The sequence below is a fragment of the Choristoneura fumiferana genome, chromosome 10 (genome assembly GCF_025370935.1).
Source record: "Choristoneura fumiferana chromosome 10, NRCan_CFum_1, whole genome shotgun sequence".
NCBI lineage: Eukaryota > Metazoa > Arthropoda > Insecta > Lepidoptera > Tortricidae > Choristoneura > Choristoneura fumiferana.
In genome coordinates this window covers 14888757-14909645 of record NC_133481.1, presented here as the reverse complement: position 1 = coordinate 14909645, position 20889 = coordinate 14888757, and the positions used below count along the sequence as shown (strand labels likewise).

The window sequence follows — 20889 nt, the reverse complement described above, 5'->3', positions numbered from 1 at the left end:
AAGGCTAGTAGGTAACGACCTAGTTTATTTTATAAATTTCCTATAATTGTTTAAATGTTTACATATATTACAAGAATCCCAATACCGTTTCCCACCTTTTTGCCAATACACATATAAATAGGTTAAAATATAATTGAATTCCCTCCCGATTACATTCCTCCCATAGCTTAAACAGAGGGGCTACTACGAATTCGAAAAACGAAATTCGTATCGTACTATCCGCTGTCGCTAATATTATTTACTACGAGAGTGAGAGGCATGGTGTGATACGAACTTCGATTTTCGAATTTCGTAGTGAGCCCTTTAGTCGTTTTTTGCTCACAGGTGAAAATCACTAAGTTTGTAGTTTTAGTTTAAATTAAGATTAAAACATATGGGCCCATACCGCATCACAACCAATAACCACTGATAAACGTTGCACTTGATGACCTAAGTATTGACAAACTACTCCATCCCTTTAACCAGTCAAAATAATACGTTATGATTTATGATTCTAAAGCAAACTAAATTAGTTTTAGGCGTGCGACATAGAAGATCTAAACGTTTTTCCAAGATAAATTCGTATTTACAAAGCTTTAGTAAACTTCAGTAAGCTAGTTGCAAGAAAAATACGAACTTATCCGACAAAATACGACGGCACGAGCTTACTGAAGCTAGTTGAGAAAGGAACTTATTATCTTACTGAAGCTAGTTAAGGAACTTATCCGACTACCTGAAGCGTCAACTATGAGCTTATTGGTGGCTGAATCTTCATATTAGTTGATCCAGTTCTAGGATTCTGCGCCTCTTAAGACGTCTTATCTGGTCAGGCTCAGTGAGTAACCCTGCCAGCTGGTTAGGGTGGCATTCAAGTCGCTTCTTGTATTTTGTTGAATATGACTGAATTCTTGTTTCACTGTGTTAATCCTTAGATGTTGATGGACCTCTGAATTTCTGATGAACCAGGGTGTGTTGGCAATTTGCTTTAGTATAGAGTCTTCAGCTCTTTGTATTAAAGCGATGTTAGAGTCACATGCAGAGCCCCACAGCTGGATGCCATATGTCCATATTGGTTTCAGGACAATTTTGTATATGAGAAGCTTGTTGTCCAGAGACAGGACGCTGTTTCTCCCAAGCAACCAGTACAACCCACGGAATCTTAGGTTGAGTTGATCCCTTTTTGCTCGGATATGTTCTCTCCAGGTTAGCCTACGATCCAAATGGATTCCCAAGTACTTAACTGAGTTGTTATGGGGTAATAGTTGGTCACCAAGTTTGACAGAAGGGCAATCACCTCTTTTCAGTGTGAATGTAATGTGGACGGACTTTGACACATTAGCCTTTATCCTCCATTTATTAAGCCATTCCTGCACTTGATTCAGATTCTCTTGTAGAAATCGAGACGCTTCTTCAGGGTCATGACTAGATGCTAGTATCGCTGTATCATCGGCAAAAGTAGCCACTGTAGCTCTCGAGTTGTGAGGCAGATCTGACGTGAATATTGAGTACAGCACAGGGCCAAGCACAGAACCCTGAGGCACTCCGGCTAGTATATCACAACATGCTGATGTGCTATCTCCTTCTTTAACTTGAAACAATCTCCCTGAGAGATATGACTCCATTATCATATAAAAGTTATGTGGTAGATAGAATTTTATTTTATAGAGAAGGCCTTTATGCCATACCCTGTCAAAGGCCTGCTTTATATCTAGGAAAGCAGCTGAACAATATTCTTTTTTTTCTAGAGATGTTCTTGCGATTTTGCAAACCCTGTGTATTTGTTCAATTGTGGCGTGGTCCTTCCTAAACCCAAATTGGTGATCAGGTATTATTGAATGCGAGAATAGTGGTTTCATGAGCCTCTTTAGGAGGATTTTCTCAAAGATCTTCGATATCACCGGCAGTAGGCTTATTGGTCTGTATGAAGATACATCGTGTGCTGGCTTGCCTGGCTTAAGTACCATAATTATTTGTGATACTTTCCAAAGCGCAGGGAAATGTCCCGTTCTCATTATGCCATTAAAGAGACATGTTAAGTATACGGTGGCCTTTCTAGGGAGTTCTATGAGCACTTTCTTGTCTATGAGGTCAAACCCTGGAGCTTTCTTGTTCTCTAAGTGGTTGATAATTCTTTTCACTTCATTAGGAGATGTCGGTTGAATTGGAAAGTCTATTTGTAAGTCTTGGTTCAAGGCTTCGTCAATGTCTGTCTCGTCACTGCCAGGGTCGGGTTCGTTCGGTGTAAATATCTTTGACAAATGCCTGGCGAAGAGGTTGGCCTTTTCTTCTGGAGTTCTAGCCCATGTATACTCTGATGCCCTTAAAGGTGGTTTAGAAGCTATGGGCTTTTTGACACTCTTGCACACCTTCCACAAAGAGTAATCGGTAGCTTTGGTGGCTGTCAATGCTTTAATTTGGGCCTCTGCCGTATCATTTGCAGCTTGGTGTATCATGTCTTTCAGTTCTTTAATAGCGGAGTTTAGAGCTCTTTTATCTGAAGGGTGGCGGCTGGTGTGCCATACTCTACGAAGTCGCCTTTTTTCAATAATTTTTTCTCTGATTTCATCAGGTACTGGATTGTGTCTAGCTTGTAAGTATGTTGTCTCTGGCGTGCAAGTCCAACAGCTAGTCTGTACCACAGTAGTGAAATCTGTTACTGCGGCTTCTACGTCTTCCTTTGATTTAAGAGCCACCCTGAGATGCAGCTTTTCATTCACCATATCCCTGAATGATTCCCAGTCCGTCCTATTTTATACAGTGTTGCGCGTCGATCCATGTTCGCAACAGTTCCGCTAACCTTAAGAATTATCGGCGTGTGATCTGATGAGCCGTCGAAGCACGGCTCTATTATCCAAGAAAGACGTGATAATCCTTTCATCACAAAGAAATCTATAACGTCTGGAAGTCGATTTGCATCAGATGGCCAGTGTGTGGGTTCCGCAGTTGCGATTGCCGTTAGGTTGAGAGTATCAATGCTTTTCTTAAGCTCTCTGCCTCTGGTTGTAGTCAACCTCGAGCCCCAGTAGACGTGTTTCGCATTCCAGTCCCCTCCCGAGATGAATCGCCCACCCAGAGTGCTAAAGTATTCATTAAAAAGATTTTCGTCTGTTCTATGACTTGGAGGGCAATATACTGAGGATACGCTAAACTGACCATTTTTATCCTCCACCAGAATAGTAGTAGCCTGTATGTGATTAGATGCAAAACGCAATTGCTCATGGTGCTTAATATGTGATTTTACTATTATAGCAGTTCCACCTCGAGCTGATCCATCTGGATGATTTGTGTTGTATACATTATAGTTGCGAATTCTTATGATACTGTTTGTCGTAGCGTGAGTTTCAGATACAAGAAGAATATCGAGCTTATGGAGGTGTAAAAGATGTTCAACCTCTGGTAGATTTGGTGTTAGCCCGTTAACGTTCCACGCCGCTATTTTGAGTGAAGTCATTTTGTAATTTTACTGAGCAGTGTGGTTATGAGCCCAAGCAAAGAACTCATCTGTTGTAGTAGTATATCAACCTTTTCGGATTGCTTTTGGATTATGCTTTCTAGCATGCGAATATTTGTTGTATATGTATTATCGTTGGAGTCTGCGTTGTTTTCAGGCTTGTTGGTTTGGTTTTTCATTATTTCAGAATATGTTCTGTAATGATGTTGAGTTGATTTTGGACCATTATTGGAGACACTTTCCTGGTCGTTCGTATGATTTGTGGCTCCAGCACTGTGTTTTTCTGCAGTTCTGGGTTGTGGCTGCTTTGATGTTTTTCTGGCCAATATTTCTTTATAAATTTGGCATCCCTTGTAGTTAGCAGGATGAGACCCAAGGCACAAGGCACATGTTGCAGGTGTATTGCGATCAACTTTAGGACATTCAGAGGTTTTGTGCGACTGCGCGCATTTTACACATCTATATGGTCTTAGACAGTAGTTCTTTGAATGCCCATACTGTTGGCATCGTTTACATTGGACTATTGTTTTACTTTCCTTGGGTTCTCGATAGATACTACTTGATGATAAATTGTTCTGATCTCTTTGAGGGCTTTGTTATTTGGGCTTGGCGTTATGTTGACAAAGAACGTTGAAGTAGGAAGTTTGTTGGGGCCATACCTGCAATTTATTATTTCTCCAACGACAGTGTTACCGGTGTTTGCGATGGCTTCTTCAATTGCTGAATGAGGTGTTGTATAGTGAAGGTTTCTTATTACAATTCTGCAGCATCTTTGATCTTTCATATTGAATGTATTGCCGATCAGCCCATTTTCTCTGATAAGGTCCATTATAGATTTGTAAACTTCAACATTAGAGCTTCTTATGATCGCTAGGTTTTTATTTACTATCTTGTACGAGAACTGAGTTTTTTCAGCTTTGGTTTCTAGTAATTCAGTCAGCTTCTGTATATCCTCAATTCCATACAATTTGATTATAGGAGGCTTTCTTGATATTTTGATCTCTGTTTGATCATCTTGTGTTTCACCCGAGACCATCTCCAATCCGTCAAAACTGTTTGAGGTTGGGATACCCTCAGGGGGTGGCGAATTGGAGATTTTTTTTCCGTTTGTGACTTCTTGAGATAGGCACTTTTTGCCATGGTGGGGGACCAGAATCTTTTGCCTTGTCAATTGGCTGATTCATTATCATATGGCCGTCTTCCGCATCAGCAACAGACTCTTTAGGCTGGGGGTTAGCTTGCGATGCCGATGAGTTCTCATCGGTTAGCCGTTTTGGTTTTGAATTAACAAACAGGCTCGGATGGAACAATTGTTGAACCAAGTTCTTTGGTGATGCTATGTTTGATTTTTGACTAGTTGGTTGAGCCCGGCTTGTTATTCCGGGGTAATTAGAATTATTGGGAGATTTCATTGTTTATTTATGGCAACACCACTACTGTCAGCAGACATTGTGATTGACAGTTCTTCCTCAGTTAATTGATGTTAACTTTTTCTCACTGAATATAGGGTAGTTTAATTTTTATTTACTGCTGATCAATGTCACTCGCGTATTTAGTGGAGCTAATAGTTCACTTATTCTATGTCCTATTACGAGATAACATTCGCACAAGATATTTAGAGTGTTAAGATCACTTTGGCAGTATTTTTGTTTAGTATTTCCGAGTTTAACACTGGGGATCAATTTTATCTACAAGGGCACGATTCACCATACTTATTCGAGAAAGCAACATAAATACGAACTTATTCGACAAAATACGATGGCACGAGCTTACTGAAGCTAGTTGAGAAAACAAGATAAATACGAACTTATCCGACAAAATACGATGGCACGAGCTTACTGAAGCTAGTTGAGAAAGCAAGACAAATACGAACTTATCCGACAAAATACGATGGCACGAGCTTACTGAAGCTAGTTGAGAAAGCAAGACAAATACGAACTTATCCGACAAAATACGATGGCACGAGCTTACTGAAGCTAGTTGAGAAAGCAACATAAATACGAACTTATTCGACAAAATACGATGGCACGAGCTTACTGAAGCTAGTTGAGAAACAAGATAAATACGAACTTATCCGACAAAATACGATGGCACGAGCTTACTGAAGCTAGTTGAGAAAGCAAGACAAATACGAACTTATCCGACAAAATACGATGGCACGAGCTTACTGAAGCTAGTTGAGAAAGCAAGACAAATACGAACTTATCCGACAAAATACGATGGCACGAGCTTACTGAAGCTAGTTGAGAAAGCAACATAAATACGAACTTATTCGACAAAATACGATGGCACGAGCTTACTGAAGCTAGTTGAGAAAGCAACATAAATACGAACTTATCCGACAAAATACGACGGCACGAGCTTACTGAAGCTAGTTGAGAAAGCAACATAAATACGAACTTATCCGACAAAATACGATGGCACGAGCTTACTGAAGCTAGTTGAGAAAGCAAGACAAATACGAACTTATCCGACAAAATACGATGGCACGAGCTTACTGAAGCTAGTTGAGAAAGCAACATAAATACGAACTTATTCGACAAAATACGATGGCACGAGCTTACTGAAGCTAGTTGAGAAAACAAGATAAATACGAACTTATCCGACAAAATACGATGGCACGAGCTTACTGAAGCTAGTTGAGAAAACAAGATAAATACGAACTTATCCGACAAAATACGATGCACGAGCTTACTGAAGCTAGTTGAGAAAACAAGATAAATACGAACTTATCCGACAAAATACGATGGCACGAGCTTACTGAAGCTAGTTGAGAAAACAAGATAAATACGAACTTATCCGACAAAATACGATGGCACGAGCTTACTGAAGCTAGTTGAGAAAGCAAGACAAATACGAACTTATCCGACAAAATACGATGCACGAGCTTACTGAAGCTAGTTGAGAAAGCAAGACAAATACGAACTTATCCGACAAAATACGATGGCACGAGCTTACTGAAGCTAGTTGAGAAAACAAGATAAATACGAACTTATCCGACAAAATACGATGGCACGAGCTTACTGAAGCTAGTTGAGAAAACAAGATAAATACGAACTTATCCGACAAAATACAATGGCAAAACATTATTCACTACATCTGTACATAATTTATTAAAATATACATGATTTTACAATGATTATTATATAAAACCGGCCAAGTGCGAGTCGGACTCGCGCACGAAGGGTTCATTATCTATACAACATTTAGACATTAGCAAAAATAACACGTTGTTGTATGGGAGCCCGCCTTAAATATTTATTTTATAATAATTTAACAACATATATATTTTTAAAGTGAATATACGACTAAATGTTCTATGAATATTTCAAGCGTTTACCTGTTGCCGTTATTATTATCGAGCAAAAAACGGCAAAAAATTACGTTTGTTGTATGGGAGCCCCCCTTAAATATTTATTTTATTTTGTTTTTAATATTTGTTGCTATAACGGCAACAGATAGACATAATCTGTGAAATTTCAACTGTCTAGCTATCACAGTTCAGATAGACACAGCTTGGTGACAGACGGACGGAGTCTTAGTAACAGGGTCCCGTTTTTACCCTTTCGGTACGGAACCCTAAACAGCACTATTTATCACAATTTAACTTGCTTAACGTTATATTTTTCCAAATATTTTTGGATATTATCGGGGCCGACTCGCTGTTCTATCATCTTCAGTGACATGGCAAACACTTCGTTGGCGATTTCCTTGTCTCTGCACAGGGCAGATTCTTCGCAGTAGAAGCAGTTGTTGAAATACAAGCCAGTCACGCCTTCCAGTTCAGCTGCTGTTGCAACATACACTGTCGTTGCTGCCGCTTGTTGCTGGAAGAGAATAGCATTAGGTGCTTAAGGCTGCGTTGCTACCAGAGATTTACACGTTTTATTTACCTACGCTCGCTCAGCGCAGCTCTACTAGGAACAGCTGAGCGGAGCGAGATAGGCAAATGAAGCTTTTCTATTGGTTCAAGAGAAACACAGCATTAAAGTTATCACAGAATATTTGCGCAGATAATAAATAAATAAATATAAATAAATATCACGGGACAATTCACACCAATTAACCTAGTCCCAAAGTAAGCTTAGCAAAGCTTGTGTTATGGGTACTGAGCAACGGATAAATATAATTATACAGATAGATACATACTTAAATACATATTAAACACCCAAGACCCGAGAACAAACATTCGTATTTTTCATACAAATATCTGCCCCGACACGGGAATCGAACCCGGGACCTCAAGCTTCGTAGTCAGGTTCTAACCACTAGGCCATCTGGTCGTCTAAAATGGTTGGGTAAGCTTGATAGTAGAGTTACAAACTTTTTTTTTAGAAGAAATAGAGTAGGTAAGTGTTTCTGGATCTACTCAATGAGCTCTAAACAAAGATACCCCACTCCATGGGGTAAGTATAGGAACCCATTAAAAAAAAGACGATGTGTATGGCTTTGGGTCAACAAGATGCTTATTCTTTACTGTCCTAAATTATCTAAGACTACTCTAACCAATTGGCTGTAAAATCTGCATAACAGACGACGAACAAGCAGACACACGGACACGTGTCAGCAATTGGCCTTCATTTGGACCCTTCGTGCACGGAAAGCTAAAAATCGCCCCTAGGTCTGTATGAGAGTCTTAGCTTGATAATGAAATTAATATTTTTACTGAAAATAATGATTAATATAAATATTAGCGATTTTCTTACCCAAGATTTAGTAAACGGACGCACAAACAGAAAAGCGAGTCTGTACAGCCACCACGACTTGCTCAAATTTGTGTACACCATGTTTCCAGGGTGCAATGAGTTGACACATATGCCTTTACTTTTCCATTCTTCGCTGAGAATCTGTAAATTATTTGAGATATGATATAAAAGTATGTCTAATTTATTCTTAAAATACGCTCGACCACGCGTGGGGAGCGACTCCACCCTTATTGCTAATATTCTGGTCATAGACACAAAGCACTTCGCTTCATCTTAAAATGTGTTACAAAATAATGCGTAAAAATATCATAAATTATTAAAGCGACAAATATTGTCAGCCCTGGTTAACTGTCATGTTACACAATCGAAGTTAGCATAGATTATTTAACAGATGGCAACAAACTTTTCAACAAATATTCGTTTAACAAACAACGTTTCGTAAACTTTCGTTCACAAGACACAAATTAATCGTTTTATAACACCACATTTCGCAAATTGATCATTTCACAAACTCTTTATTTGACAAACCATCAATATAACAAATCATTCTTTGGCCAACTATTCATTTATTATCTTCATTTGGCAAAACCACGTGTTTCAAATCAAAGTTTGGCAAAAACGTTTAATAAAATGCATCATTTGTAAACACTTTAAAGGAATAATTAGAGGTGCCGGTAGCCCAGGTTAACTTGGTTAAGAAATAGATTAGGTTAGAACTGAGACCCTAAGAAAAACTAACTTCTGCCAGTAAAGTTGGTTAGGTTAGAACTGCGACCTTAAGGAATGCGAAACAAAAATGAGCAACGAGAACCAAATGCTACCAATTTAAACATGTTTTGTAACTAGTTTGTCAAATGATCATTTTTTATTTTTTATAAATTAATGTTTTGTAAAATGAATTGTTTGGGTAATGGACATTTTTTAAGTGACGATTTATCATATGGTGTGTTTTTAAAGTGACAAGTTTGTTAAAAGTATATTTATCAATTGATCATTTTGTGATATGAAGTGGTTGTGAAAAGGAAGTGAAATGAATAGTTTGTGAAATTATCATTTATCAAACGTTGTTTGCAATGCCTACATAATTAAAGACTCTTTGTCGTTTCGCGGATATTAGATAAAAATAGACATAAACATTCTGCGTAGTTAACTCTTTAATTTTACTGAAATAGGGTTTGCATATCAACGAAAAATTAAAATGATTTTTTTTTGGCGGCAAGTCATGCCTTGAGGCTATTCAAGGTGAATAGGCGGTAAGAGAACCAGTGAGCTCCTCAGCCTCATCTGCACTTACCATCAGGTGAGATAGAGATCTAGCACCACTCAGTTTTAAATAAATAATAAATCCATATTTTGTTAATGAGCATAAACTGCAAAACCTATAAAACTATGTAGGTATACTTGCCTTCGCAGTTATCACGTTAAACAGTTTGGAGTTATTGTAAGCCATCATGGCACTGTATTGATCCTTGTTCATTGATAAATTTTGCTGCAGAAAAGTATTTTTTAAATTTGCAAACCTGAAAAATAAAAATTTGGTATATCTGTAAAAAAACCTGATTACGAGTAAGGGTCACATGCCTATTTTATTACTGCTGTGTCAGTAAAGTGGAAGACGAGAGGTTCTACATAGTGTCGAAAATAGGAAAAGAATAAATGTTGGCCAGCTTTACTAATATTATAAAAGCAAAAATAACTCTGTCTGTTCACTCTTGACACTGGAAAAAAGCGAAAAGTTTTTGGGTCTGCTGGACGGAATTCGAACCCGTATCTCATAGTTATACGCGTCGAGTATGCTACTAGATATAATATAATAATATAATAGAATTAGATTATAATTTCATACCCTACCAGGGTGCATAATTTCTGTAAGTACTAGTATTAATAAGTCTTATGTTTTATGTTTTTTCCCATAAATGAATACTGAATATAACTGTCTGTATCACATCTCCTCAACCAACACACCCGAACATTAATCGCTTGCATACCCCAAGTGGCGCGTGGTGCCATCTATTGTGATTATCATAAGATTCATTTCATAAGTCACAAATCCTTCTTTCCGAATTGAGTTAAATTTTGCTAAATAATCAAATAATACTAGACAACCCGGCTTCGCTCAGGTAAAATGTAACTCATACAATACAATACATACATAACTCTTTATTGCACACCAATACAGTAAACATACGAAAACAAGTATATACATAGAGTTTCTAGGTAAGCAATAGGCGGCCTTATCGTCAGAGCGACTCATATATGTTTGAATTTTTTGCCAGTAAAGACTGTCGTAGTTACTTATCGAAAAATCTGATATATTCCCACTTAATTATTATCCAAACAATTTAACGGCTTAACCTACGTATCGTATTGCACCGTAGATATTTCTCCTAAATCTTATTGTAACTATTGTCTCATAATCAAAGAAATTAGACCTAAATTATACGGTACGATCGTCTGTACGATCGATCTGATGAAAATCGAATCGTACCGTGTGTGGGGCCCTTAAAGGTCACAATGGAAAAAACGAAATGCAACCTGTGACACGTGATGAACACTAAACTTTGATGTATGTCTTTGACATGTTATTCGCAACGCCATTATATACTAATTGATTCAATTTAATTTAATACTCGATAATCCGAATTTTACTGCAAGTTGTCGACTCGGATGACTAAACGCTCTTCAATTTGATGTGCAGTTCGAGTCTACCGTACCTTGACGAAATTATTAATATAGAAGATTCCCGGCACGTTCTTTTAAAAGTCAAAACGATACAACAATTTTAAAATGAAGCAATACACAGCTATTAACCTTATTTGAGTTCGGGAATAAAAAACCTAGTGTAGCAACCACGGAAGAATAAGAACAAGTGGAAGTGCTATGTAAGTGCAGCGTGCGTGCCACAAGTAAGCGGGGCGGTACGCTTACTCGATGACGTAGGTAATCCTCCATTAGAAAGTTTTTTTCCTGCTATCATTTTTACATTCCAGAATTGAGCAATACAGCATAATTACTGTAAAACAAACAAGGAATGTCGCGAAACTACTATACGTGAACTACTCTACGCAATGTTGAACACGACTGGCATAGAGTAAACGTACCTCCGCTTACTCGTGGCACGCACGCTGCACCTACATAGCACTTCCCATTGTTTTTATTCTTCCGTGGTAGCAAGAGTCTCAACTCACCTATGGGATTCTGAAGATAAAAATACAACTCTAGAACCCTTCTTGAGCAAAGGTTCCAACAATATGGCGAAGTACATGTGGCTAAGATGGTTTATTTGGAATGTAGTTTCATAGTTATCTTCTGTTTCTATATAGGGCACGCCAAACACTCCTGCGTTTAGTATCAGCATGTCTAAGTGGCTGTAAAGTAAAAAAAGTTTTTGTTATTATAGTAAGACAGCAATCCGTTAACGTCAATGAAAACCACAAAGTAATTTATTTATTTATTTCTTCTTCACGCAAAAATGGCTGGAAGTGTTTAGATGAAATTTACTATTTTTAATATAGGTTACATTTTATCCCAATATTCCCAGATCGGAATAAAATCCTGAAATTTCAACCGCTAGGATAAGAGGCATGAAATTTGCAACAGGTGCTTTTACGTGACGTCAATGAAAACTACAAAGTAATTTTTGGAAATTCCTACGACCATTTACGAGTACTACTATACTAAAATCCCGAAATTTCAGCCAGATAAAGTCTAGCAAATACTGGAAATAATAATAACCAACTCATCTCAAAGTACAGTTTAAAATGACCATCATCAATTCATTCATCATCATCATATCAGCTGTAGGACATCCACTGTTGGATAAACCTCCAGTTGATCCGGTTAGAAGCAGCCTGCATCCACCGTGAAACTGGCCTAAGCAAAGGTCATCCGTCTATCTTTTTGGGGGACAATTTTTCGACGTATCATACTCACTCTGAGAACAAGGTCTTCACAGCTAACGCGCACTTTTTAACGCTTTGTAATGAAGCCAAATCCAGCTGAATAGCTTTTAAATTCTCCTCCATAGCATTTGTTTCTCTTACAATACTTTCTATAGCAGCTTGTGTGGCCTCCATGTTACGATTGGCCATCAGTATCTTACACCCATGCCTTGCCAGAGACTTAGCCGTTTCATACCCAATGCCAGTGTTGCAGCCAGTGATCAGCGCATACTTCCCTGATAAGTCTACACCGTGTAGAACCTGAAAAATATTTTAAATGTTATTAGTATGTAATGCAGTACATTTCAATAGCCAAATTATCATAAGTGGACCAGTAACAAAAAAAAACAAAATTAAAATCATTTATTCAGTAAATAGACCGCAATTACACCTCATACCGCTTATTCACCGCTTTTACACCTCATTTTTTAAACTACCAGCACTTTCGGAAAGACCATTATTGCCAAGAAGAATGCGCCGCAAGAAACTTAACAGAAAGGCAAAAAAATTTTTTTTATTAAATAAATTATTACAAATACAATACTTAAAAACTACAATGTAACTTTTCTCAAACATGACATGAAATATTAACGTTGTGTTACAAATAATAGGTTGAGAAGTATTGCGCTGCAGGCGCTGTGACTCGGCAGCCTGCGCGCGGTCACTCTAGCGGCCTGCAAAGAGATTTCATGCAACCTTGCAGGCCGCTGGCTGGCAATGCGACCGTCTTTTGTTTTAACGCTTAGCACCAACGCTCAAGCAGAGGGTAATTTTTTCTAAGATTTAATTATATATACCTACTCCATTTGGATACATAAAATTTATTTGTAGTAAGGGGAAGGTTAGCAGTCAGGTAAAATTAGTTTTAAAATATGCTGTTAACTTGGTGCTTACTTGAAATGCTGTAGAAGCTCCATCAAACCTTTGTCGGAAATCATACACATGTTTTTTCTCCTCTTTAGCGAATGCCAGCCTTGGGTCCACATAAGTTTGTTCCCTGTTTCTTGCTGGACATACAGGGTCTTCCCATGTTCGTCAATATGCTTAGTCCAGCCAAATGGTAGATCTTTTGGGATAACTTTTTTACATCCTGTGCGAGGGTGAGTCCATTGAGTCTTTGTTGTGCAGGTACTGAAATGTTAATATAGTCAAAATCATACGAAAAACCAAGAAAGAAGTCCCAAAACAATCTTATACACCAAAATAACACTGGTATAACATTTAAACATCTTTATTAATCAAATATTGCTGTAAGTTCAATGTTATTATAGATGGTTGTGACTACATAAGCCCTTAAAATTTTAGGAATATTATTATAGGTAGTTTGAACTTATAATAATTGTATAGTTGGTCAAAAGAGTTCTTTACCACCCTAACGGTCAAAGTCAGTTGTATGGTTTGATACATAAAGACTGTTTAACTGTTGTTAGTTTCTAAACTTACTTGACAAAATAGACATTCCCATCTTCAGTGGACTTCTCCTCCCACCCTGGAGGTAGCTCATCTTCACTATCTGAATCCAAATTATGCATAATAACAGAGATATAAAGTCCAATTAGATATACTATATATGATATAGATGATTATTCACTGATTTATTAGAGCAGATATTTGCTTTCGGCGTAACATATTTACATGAAAACAAAATGGCTTAAAAATACAAAATACAATTCACTTTAAATTTAGGAAAAGGCGGCTCCTCAAGCTTTTTTAGTGATTCTGCTATTAATAAAACAAACACAGTAAAAACACGAAGAAAATGGAATATGTATATGTATGTACTTCCCCTATATTATAATAAAGTACTCTGTGATGTATATGTCATAATAAGAGATACTACGTGTCAATCTTATGTCAATGTCAATGAGGGCTATCGCGTATGAATTCGCCACTAGAGGCGCTAGTGTAGCGTGAGGCGCAAAGAGTATTGTAATGTATAGGAATCACCGTACCCATTCTATCCGAAAAGCAATAAAGGCAATTTTCCTTTTTTACATTTTACATTTTCCTAAATTAGGAGTCTAAATCATTTAGGATCATAAATTTAGTCGTGTATGTAATAAACCCTTTACAGCTGAGCAAAGCCGCGGACGGACGGACGTACAGACAGACAGACACACAGGCAAAAAATAAATAAAATAAGATCAACTATTAGTAAATTACACTAGTTTAATTTATAAATTAAATCAATAAAATAAAAGCGAGGAGCAATGCCACCTCCGGCTCTCGCCCTGTGCAATGATCATAGAGTACATCTATAGCATAGATTCTATACTATAGCTGTAGGTATACGAGTTTCCAGCTTATCTCTAATTCCGAAGTGAATCTCCTTATATAACCGGATTAATGATCACCTTATACGTTCGCGTACTCGTGCTTACGTATTTTAAAATATGGTAATAATAAAATAATGTAAGACATGGTATAGTGCGTGATCATCATGAGTAGGTATGATACGAATAAGTTTAGATCCACAATGTAAATTTGATTTAGTCAGGCGTGCATAAAACGGTGTCAATTTTCTAAAGAAATAAAATAAAATATGTATGTGCTTATTCAACATTTATTAACAACAATAAAAATATTACTAACATTTTTAAAAGCTAAAAATATTATAATAGTTCATTGTTTACAAATGTTACCTTTAACCGGCAGTAGATTTTTCGACGTTAAAAATGCTTGCTACGGCCTAAATAATTTGGATAAAGATTTGACTTAGTATAAAAATGAACATAATAGTATTATAGCAATTGAACAATTTGTTTCTACATAGAACTAGGTAGTTTACTAATGCGAGGTTCGTGTGCAGGTGAAAGATACCACTGAAAACACATAGAGCAGAAAGAGTGTAGTATGTGTTTGTCGTGAAAGCTTGGCTATTGACATGAAATGTGAGATTACTGTTCTAACTAAAAGCAACATAATTTGCTTTTCGCTTTGGGTAACAGGATCGCCATGAGGCCGCAAACTGAAACAAAAGAAAAAATAACTGCCTAACTGCTCTTATAGGTCTCCAAACCAATGTTTGTCAGATAGTTTCTAGATGTTAAATTAAACTAGAGCCTTCTTTGTAATGGTTTGTTTGTTATAATAGAGTAGTAAGTTTAGGATGATTCTTGTGACTTTATTTACAACTACTTACGTAAAAAATATCAACTCAATACGAGTACGAGTCATCATCACAAGGATACTTAGGTACCTAATCGTAGTTCACGTAATCACACTTTCACGGTACGTGAACAAAGAAATTGGCAAAATGTATTTGTCTAATGAAAATTGCTCTACCTATTCGTTGATGTGTTATGGAACATTCTTGTTTTTCCAAAAATAAGGAAGTAACAATTTTTTAAACATAAAACTTCGTTTGTGGCTTGGCTGCGCCCCACTACTTAGGTATAGTTCTAGTAAAGTCGACCACAAAATGACATACACTTTTTGAGTTAAGGCCAATACCAACACTGAAAAAAAGATTTGCTAACAGTAACAAAAAAAAAATGTTACTTGTATGTATGTTAAATTGAGTGACTACAAAACTAAGGCCTACTAGTAGCTAAAAGCTAGGTGATGTCTTACAAAATATTGTTTGCAATATTAGCATAATTTTGGTTCCTAATTAGTAAATCTTAACTTCAAGTAGCCATAATAGGTTATATCCTTTATTTTCAGTGAAGCCAAAAAAACTTCAATGCTTTGAAGGTAAAAAAGTGTATGCATATCTTTATAATCTACCGTAGCGTACAATCATCTGCATCTGCATATTAGGCACGTCCTACCGGCCTTAGAAGTAGAGTCGTATTAGTTACGCACGTTTTGTTGTGTCAGATATTGGTGCTGGTGACTGTACATCACTAGTCGCTACTGCTAGTTTCGCCGCTTGTTTGTTGGCAAAGTTTACGCTGAATCAACCGGTAAAATGCGTTAATTCAACGGTGCGTGTGAAGTTCCTAATCCGCACTGGGCCCGCGTGAACTATGGCCCAAGCCCTCTTGTTCTGAGAGGAGGCCTGTGCTTAGCAATGGGACGCATATAGGCTGGGATGATGAACCGGTAAAATAAATGTCAATATGACAAGCGACTGAACAGTGTCTCCCACACTTACGTAAGAGCAGCCCTCCAAACAGGTAGAATGTGGTTTCGCAAGAGGCGTTGATGAGAAGCCCTGCGACGTTGGTGCCGAGCACGGAGCCGAGACGGCCCAGCATCAGTGCCAGGCTCACTGCCATGCCCCTGCAGACAAATAGACATAACGTAGTATCTTCGGCGACCGCGTTTCCACGAGATAAATTTAGGCCCAATTCGCACAAGAGCTTTTTGATCGTCAGATGAAAAGCCGTTCAAATAAAACGTTTAGCTTTTTGAACATGAAACTACCGTGAGACTCACTCATATTAAATGATATTGTAACGGATCACTCACGTCTTAAACCGAGTTAAAGTAACATGTCGAGCTAAACTCGGTTTAAGACGTGAGTGATCCGTTACAATATCATTTAATAAAATATTTAGCTGTCAGCATACCTACAAGCATTACTTTAGAAAGCGTTAAATAAGTTCAAATTAGTGTAAAAAATCTATTATTCTCCTGCCATCCAATGTATTTTTTTTAGGTATAGAATAGAACTCGACTTATTGTAATGTGACATCGCACTCTTTAAGAAGTGACAAAAGTTTCAAGTTTATAAAAAAATACCTAATTTTACTTGGGCAACCGGAGGCTATGGAAAAAATAGGAAGTAGGTACAGTCAAGGAAACTGAAACGCGTATCTGGGTGGAACCATTGTTGACATAAGCAGCACAAAGACATTTGCCAAAGAAATCAATTTCTTTTCTTTTTTCTTTAAATTAGTAATGCCAAGGTTCCACCCTGGTACGTGATTCAGTTTCCTCGACTGTACCATCCATGTATGTATGTACTGTATACTATCCATCCGGGCAGAGTACATATTGTTAAGGCAAGACGCAAGGGAATATTCACACATGATTGACACAGTAGGCGCATATTATTATGAACACCAAAAGCTTTGAGGCTTTTTGAAATTCCTTACCTTAAGTGTGTCGGGAATATCTCCACAGCATAAGCATTGATGGGTCCAATTGCAACGGCCACGATCTGTAGCGCAGACAGCAAAACCGCGAACACCATACTGGTCTTAATATAGTTGATAGCAATACAGAAAGCGCCTAAAATAAAATAGACTAGCATTAAAAGCGCTTTCTTGCCAATTAGTTTTAGAGTACCGCTGGCCACTAAGGCAATAATGGCGCATGAAATGCTGGCTATGGAATTAACGAAGAAAGTAAGTACATCTATCGAATCGTCGCATACGCCCGTTACTGATGTCTGAAAAGGAGAAAACAGATGTTATTAATGTACACGCAGAAAAGTAATGCCAATCACAACATCACAAGACGTACAGTACGATTACTTGGAGTTAACACTTGACAGATGGGCGTGCCTTCAGTCAATTTTCAACTTTGAGGTCATACAAGTAAAATAGTTTTTACATAATCTAAAAATGGCTTTATTTGTATGAAGTCAAAGTTGAAAATTGACTGAAGGCACGCCCATCTGTCAAGTGTTAACTCGAATTAATCGTACTGTAAGTTGTTGATGCTACAATGGTTCCTGCAATAGCATATTTGACACAACTCGGCGGAAAATCGTCCAATTTTAGTACTAGGTATTTTTATTATTTGTTCTTAAATAACGGTGCTCGAGATAGAGCTCTTTGACGTAGTATTTTGGTACGGAACCCTAATAATAAAGTTAAGATTTTGTTTATAGTAGGTCTGGAATAAATAAACAGGCTGAAGTCAATTGGAGTAAATGAGTCACGTCCAAGTTCAATATAATCATCATACAAAATCTATAGGGAATAAAAAGTATGTTTCAAATAGCCTATCCCTTAAAAAAGCCGTCTACCCGAAACGAAAAAGCTCTCATAACAAGCCTCCAGCTCAAGTGTCATGACCATTATCAGAAATTTCGTGATCATTTAATTTCTCATCAGATCACCCGCGTGTTCGTTGCGTTCCTATCATAATAAAAAAAAAAACCATCAGAACTAGCTACTGTTGCAGACGCTCTCACGGGAATTAGATTCAATCCACGCCTAAACACGACACGAAACGACGCGACGCGTTGTTGATGTATTTTTTTAATGAAGTGTGCAACGGTGCCGCGTGGCGATCGGTCTGAATTGAACCTAATGGAAAGACAGATCGTAATAGAAAAATCATCAATGAAAATGATACCTCGTTGAGCTTTGAGCAATGACTTGGCACGCGGTGATGCCGTTGCCGCCGCCACTTAGGACTCTGTTGAGGAGATCTGGAACCCACATGTACAGCCCGTTTAAACTGAAATGGATAGAAAATTCAATATCAACGATTCCAGGTCAGCAGAAAATCAAATGTTGCTTCATTTTGCTTAAAGGAAATTAGTTGTTTGAGACGAAAGTTGTCCCATAGAGCTTATGGGAACGGAAGCAATACCGTGGCCTCGGTACCGCTCTGCTTTCAAAGCATAACATGAGTGCGTGTGAGCTTACTTTGGAGGCGGCAGACGTGAGCTTGCCTTCGAATCCAAAAGCTTAATGGTTACTTGACCTGAGATGTATATTTTCAGAATTTTTATTTTTTTATTTTTTATTTATGACGGTGGAAGCATTGTACACTTCTACTGAACGTAGATATAGTTAGTGTTTAGTTTTGTAAGTAAGGGACCCCATACATCCCTGTATTATTGTTATTTATTTTTTATAATTTTTACTTTAATTGTATACCGTATACTTTAAGAGTTATATTTGTAATTATTTTATTTTGAAAAAATCACTTTCTGCCAAGTTTCTTGCGGCGCATTCTTCTTGGCAATGATGGTATTTCCGAAAGCGCTGGTAGTTTAAAAAATGACGTGTAAAATTGCCCATTGCGGCCTATTTACTGAATGAATTATTTGAAATTTGAAATTAAATTTGACGTGCCAAGCCAACTCAGCAATCTTGCCAATACCGGTCTCCATTCGAGACATTTTCAGCCCCAACAACCATCTGTTCTCCGTGCTTTATGACCTGCCCATTGCCACTGCAACGAGCAAGCTTTTCAGGATTTAGCCGTTTGATGCCCCGCTTTTATTTCTTTATGTCGATGATTTGGTAGTAATCAGAATAATAATATTTCTTTCTCGTTGCATTGATAGTACGTAATGTACTTACGTAGCAAATACGCCGAACAGTAGGAAACCGTTGAGAGCCATCCATTTAAGATAAGGCGGTTTCATTAAAGGCACCGATTGCACTTTTAGTTTGGTGAAGAAGCTGATTTTCTCTCTCTCTGTTTCAGCAGGCACTTTCAGCACTTTGATCTGAAATGTTTATTCATGATGTGACCTAGTTTTTTAGGACATAAAATATCCCAGAAAAAAGCTTTTCCTACGTATGTAGCTACTACTACGTATGTAGTTGGTGGTACCTCACCCAGATCAAAATCTAGTATACAACAAAAAACAAAATCTCTTACCGGGAAGTCGTCTCTTGACTTTCTTTTATTTCCCACGTACATGGTCTCCAGAACAAGAAGCGCCTCTTCATGCCGACCCTGAGAGACCAAGTACTTCGGGCTCTCGGGGCCGAACGACATGAGGAAGGCAGCAACCAAGAAGAAGCAGGAGTAGACGATGACTAGGAGTCGCCAGGAACGGAAATTGTACTCTCCGAAGTCTGCTCTCAAGTCCAGCGGGATGATGCCCCATGCTAGCACTGAAAATCATTAGCAGAGTAATTTTAGTACTAACACTACTCAGTTACAATACAACGTTGAAATACGACATAATCACACTTTCAGAATAAACTACATTCAACACTATGGATTTAGACTGAAAAAAAAAAGCATCCACACTTTATGTGTAACTAGGGGAAGTACAGTAATTTTTTCAAATTTCTTTCATGTGACAGTTACAGCCAAATATTGGCGTCTTCAAGGCCCTATTTATTGAAGCATACTACCACAGAATCAAAAGCAGCTTTTGAATACATACCTGTCAAAGGATATTTTTAAAGCTAGTAGTATTTTCAATAATTACATTTGTGCATTTATATTTCAGTTTGTATTTTCAATTTAGGTTTTACGGGATGACCGTAAAAGTAAAAATTTGGAATTGAAATAAAAAATACAAAAAGATTCCAAAAAACCAATCTTAATTTGATTGCTTAGTAACGATACCTATCTCTTGTCCGGGTGAGCGGTTAGTTCCAATGGAGTGCCGAAAAAAAAAGTTTCTCGATGAGGGCTACGGTATAGATGTCGCTAGCGTCACTGCTTAAGTGACTAAGTAAGAAACAAACAAGCTGAGATATGAGGTGCATAGGGAAATTCGTGTCGATACCGTTGACCATCAGTGGTGTAGCGGTATAGCACGCGGTACGGATTACCGAGGACCTGGGTTCGATTCCCAGTGATGGTCTTATTTTTCTGTGCATTTATATTTCAGTTTGTATTTTCAATTTAGGTTTTACGGGATGACCGTAAAAGTAAAAATTTGGAATTGAAATAAAAAATACAAAAAGATTCCAAAAAAACAATCTTAATAATTACATTGCAAATGAACATTGTAACTGATTACTAAAACGATAAAGTTGAATTTCCAAATCAATTCATGTGGTCACTAAATCACCTGTACCTCATTAAGGGGTGTTAAGGGTTAATTTATTTCTATAATGTACTTAGAACTTTAAGTATATCATACGTAACTAGATATGCTCTGTGGTCATTTATTAACTCCTTAATAAGTTAGAGGCGATTAGCGACCACTTGA

The 20889-nt window shown here is 37.6% G+C and overlaps 2 protein-coding genes across 2 annotated transcripts; both read right to left on the bottom strand.

Annotated features, from left to right (window-relative positions):
• Positions 1 to 6934: 6934 nt before the first annotated feature.
• Positions 6935 to 13916, bottom strand: LOC141431634 (WW domain-containing oxidoreductase-like). The gene is given in 8 exon segments (XM_074092811.1): positions 6935 to 7257; positions 8137 to 8277; positions 9542 to 9656; positions 11325 to 11504; positions 12070 to 12338; positions 12972 to 13066; positions 13069 to 13208; positions 13521 to 13916. Coding segments are annotated over 8 exon segments (1260 nt in total). The 5' UTR covers positions 13610 to 13916; the 3' UTR covers positions 6935 to 7026.
• Positions 13917 to 14732: 816 nt separating this feature from the next.
• Positions 14733 to 19432, bottom strand: LOC141432165 (uncharacterized). The gene is made up of 5 exons (XM_074093634.1): positions 19292 to 19432; positions 18333 to 18437; positions 17123 to 17418; positions 16177 to 16304; positions 14733 to 15045 (listed from the first exon to the last, which is right to left on the bottom strand). The coding sequence occupies exons 1-5, from the start codon at positions 19334 to 19336 to the stop codon at positions 14987 to 14989; spliced, it is 633 nt and encodes a 210-aa protein (XP_073949735.1). The 5' UTR covers positions 19337 to 19432; the 3' UTR covers positions 14733 to 14986.
• Between the last annotated feature and the right edge of the window lie 1457 nt (positions 19433 to 20889).

What these genes read in the sequence shown, in the direction of transcription:
- LOC141432165 (XM_074093634.1), bottom strand. Translation starts at nt 19,336, where the DNA reads ATGGATGGCTCTCAACGGTTTCCTACTGTTCGGCGTATTTGCTAC. An exon ending in CTGTTCGGCGTATTTGCTAC is followed by an intron (nt 18,438 to 19,291) that starts GTAAGTACATTA and finishes TATCCATTTCAG; the next exon opens with TTTAAACGGGCTGTACATGT. An exon ending in ATATTCCCGACACACTTAAG is followed by an intron (nt 16,305 to 17,122) that starts GTAAGGAATTTC and finishes ATTTGTCTGCAG; the next exon opens with GGGCATGGCAGTGAGCCTGG.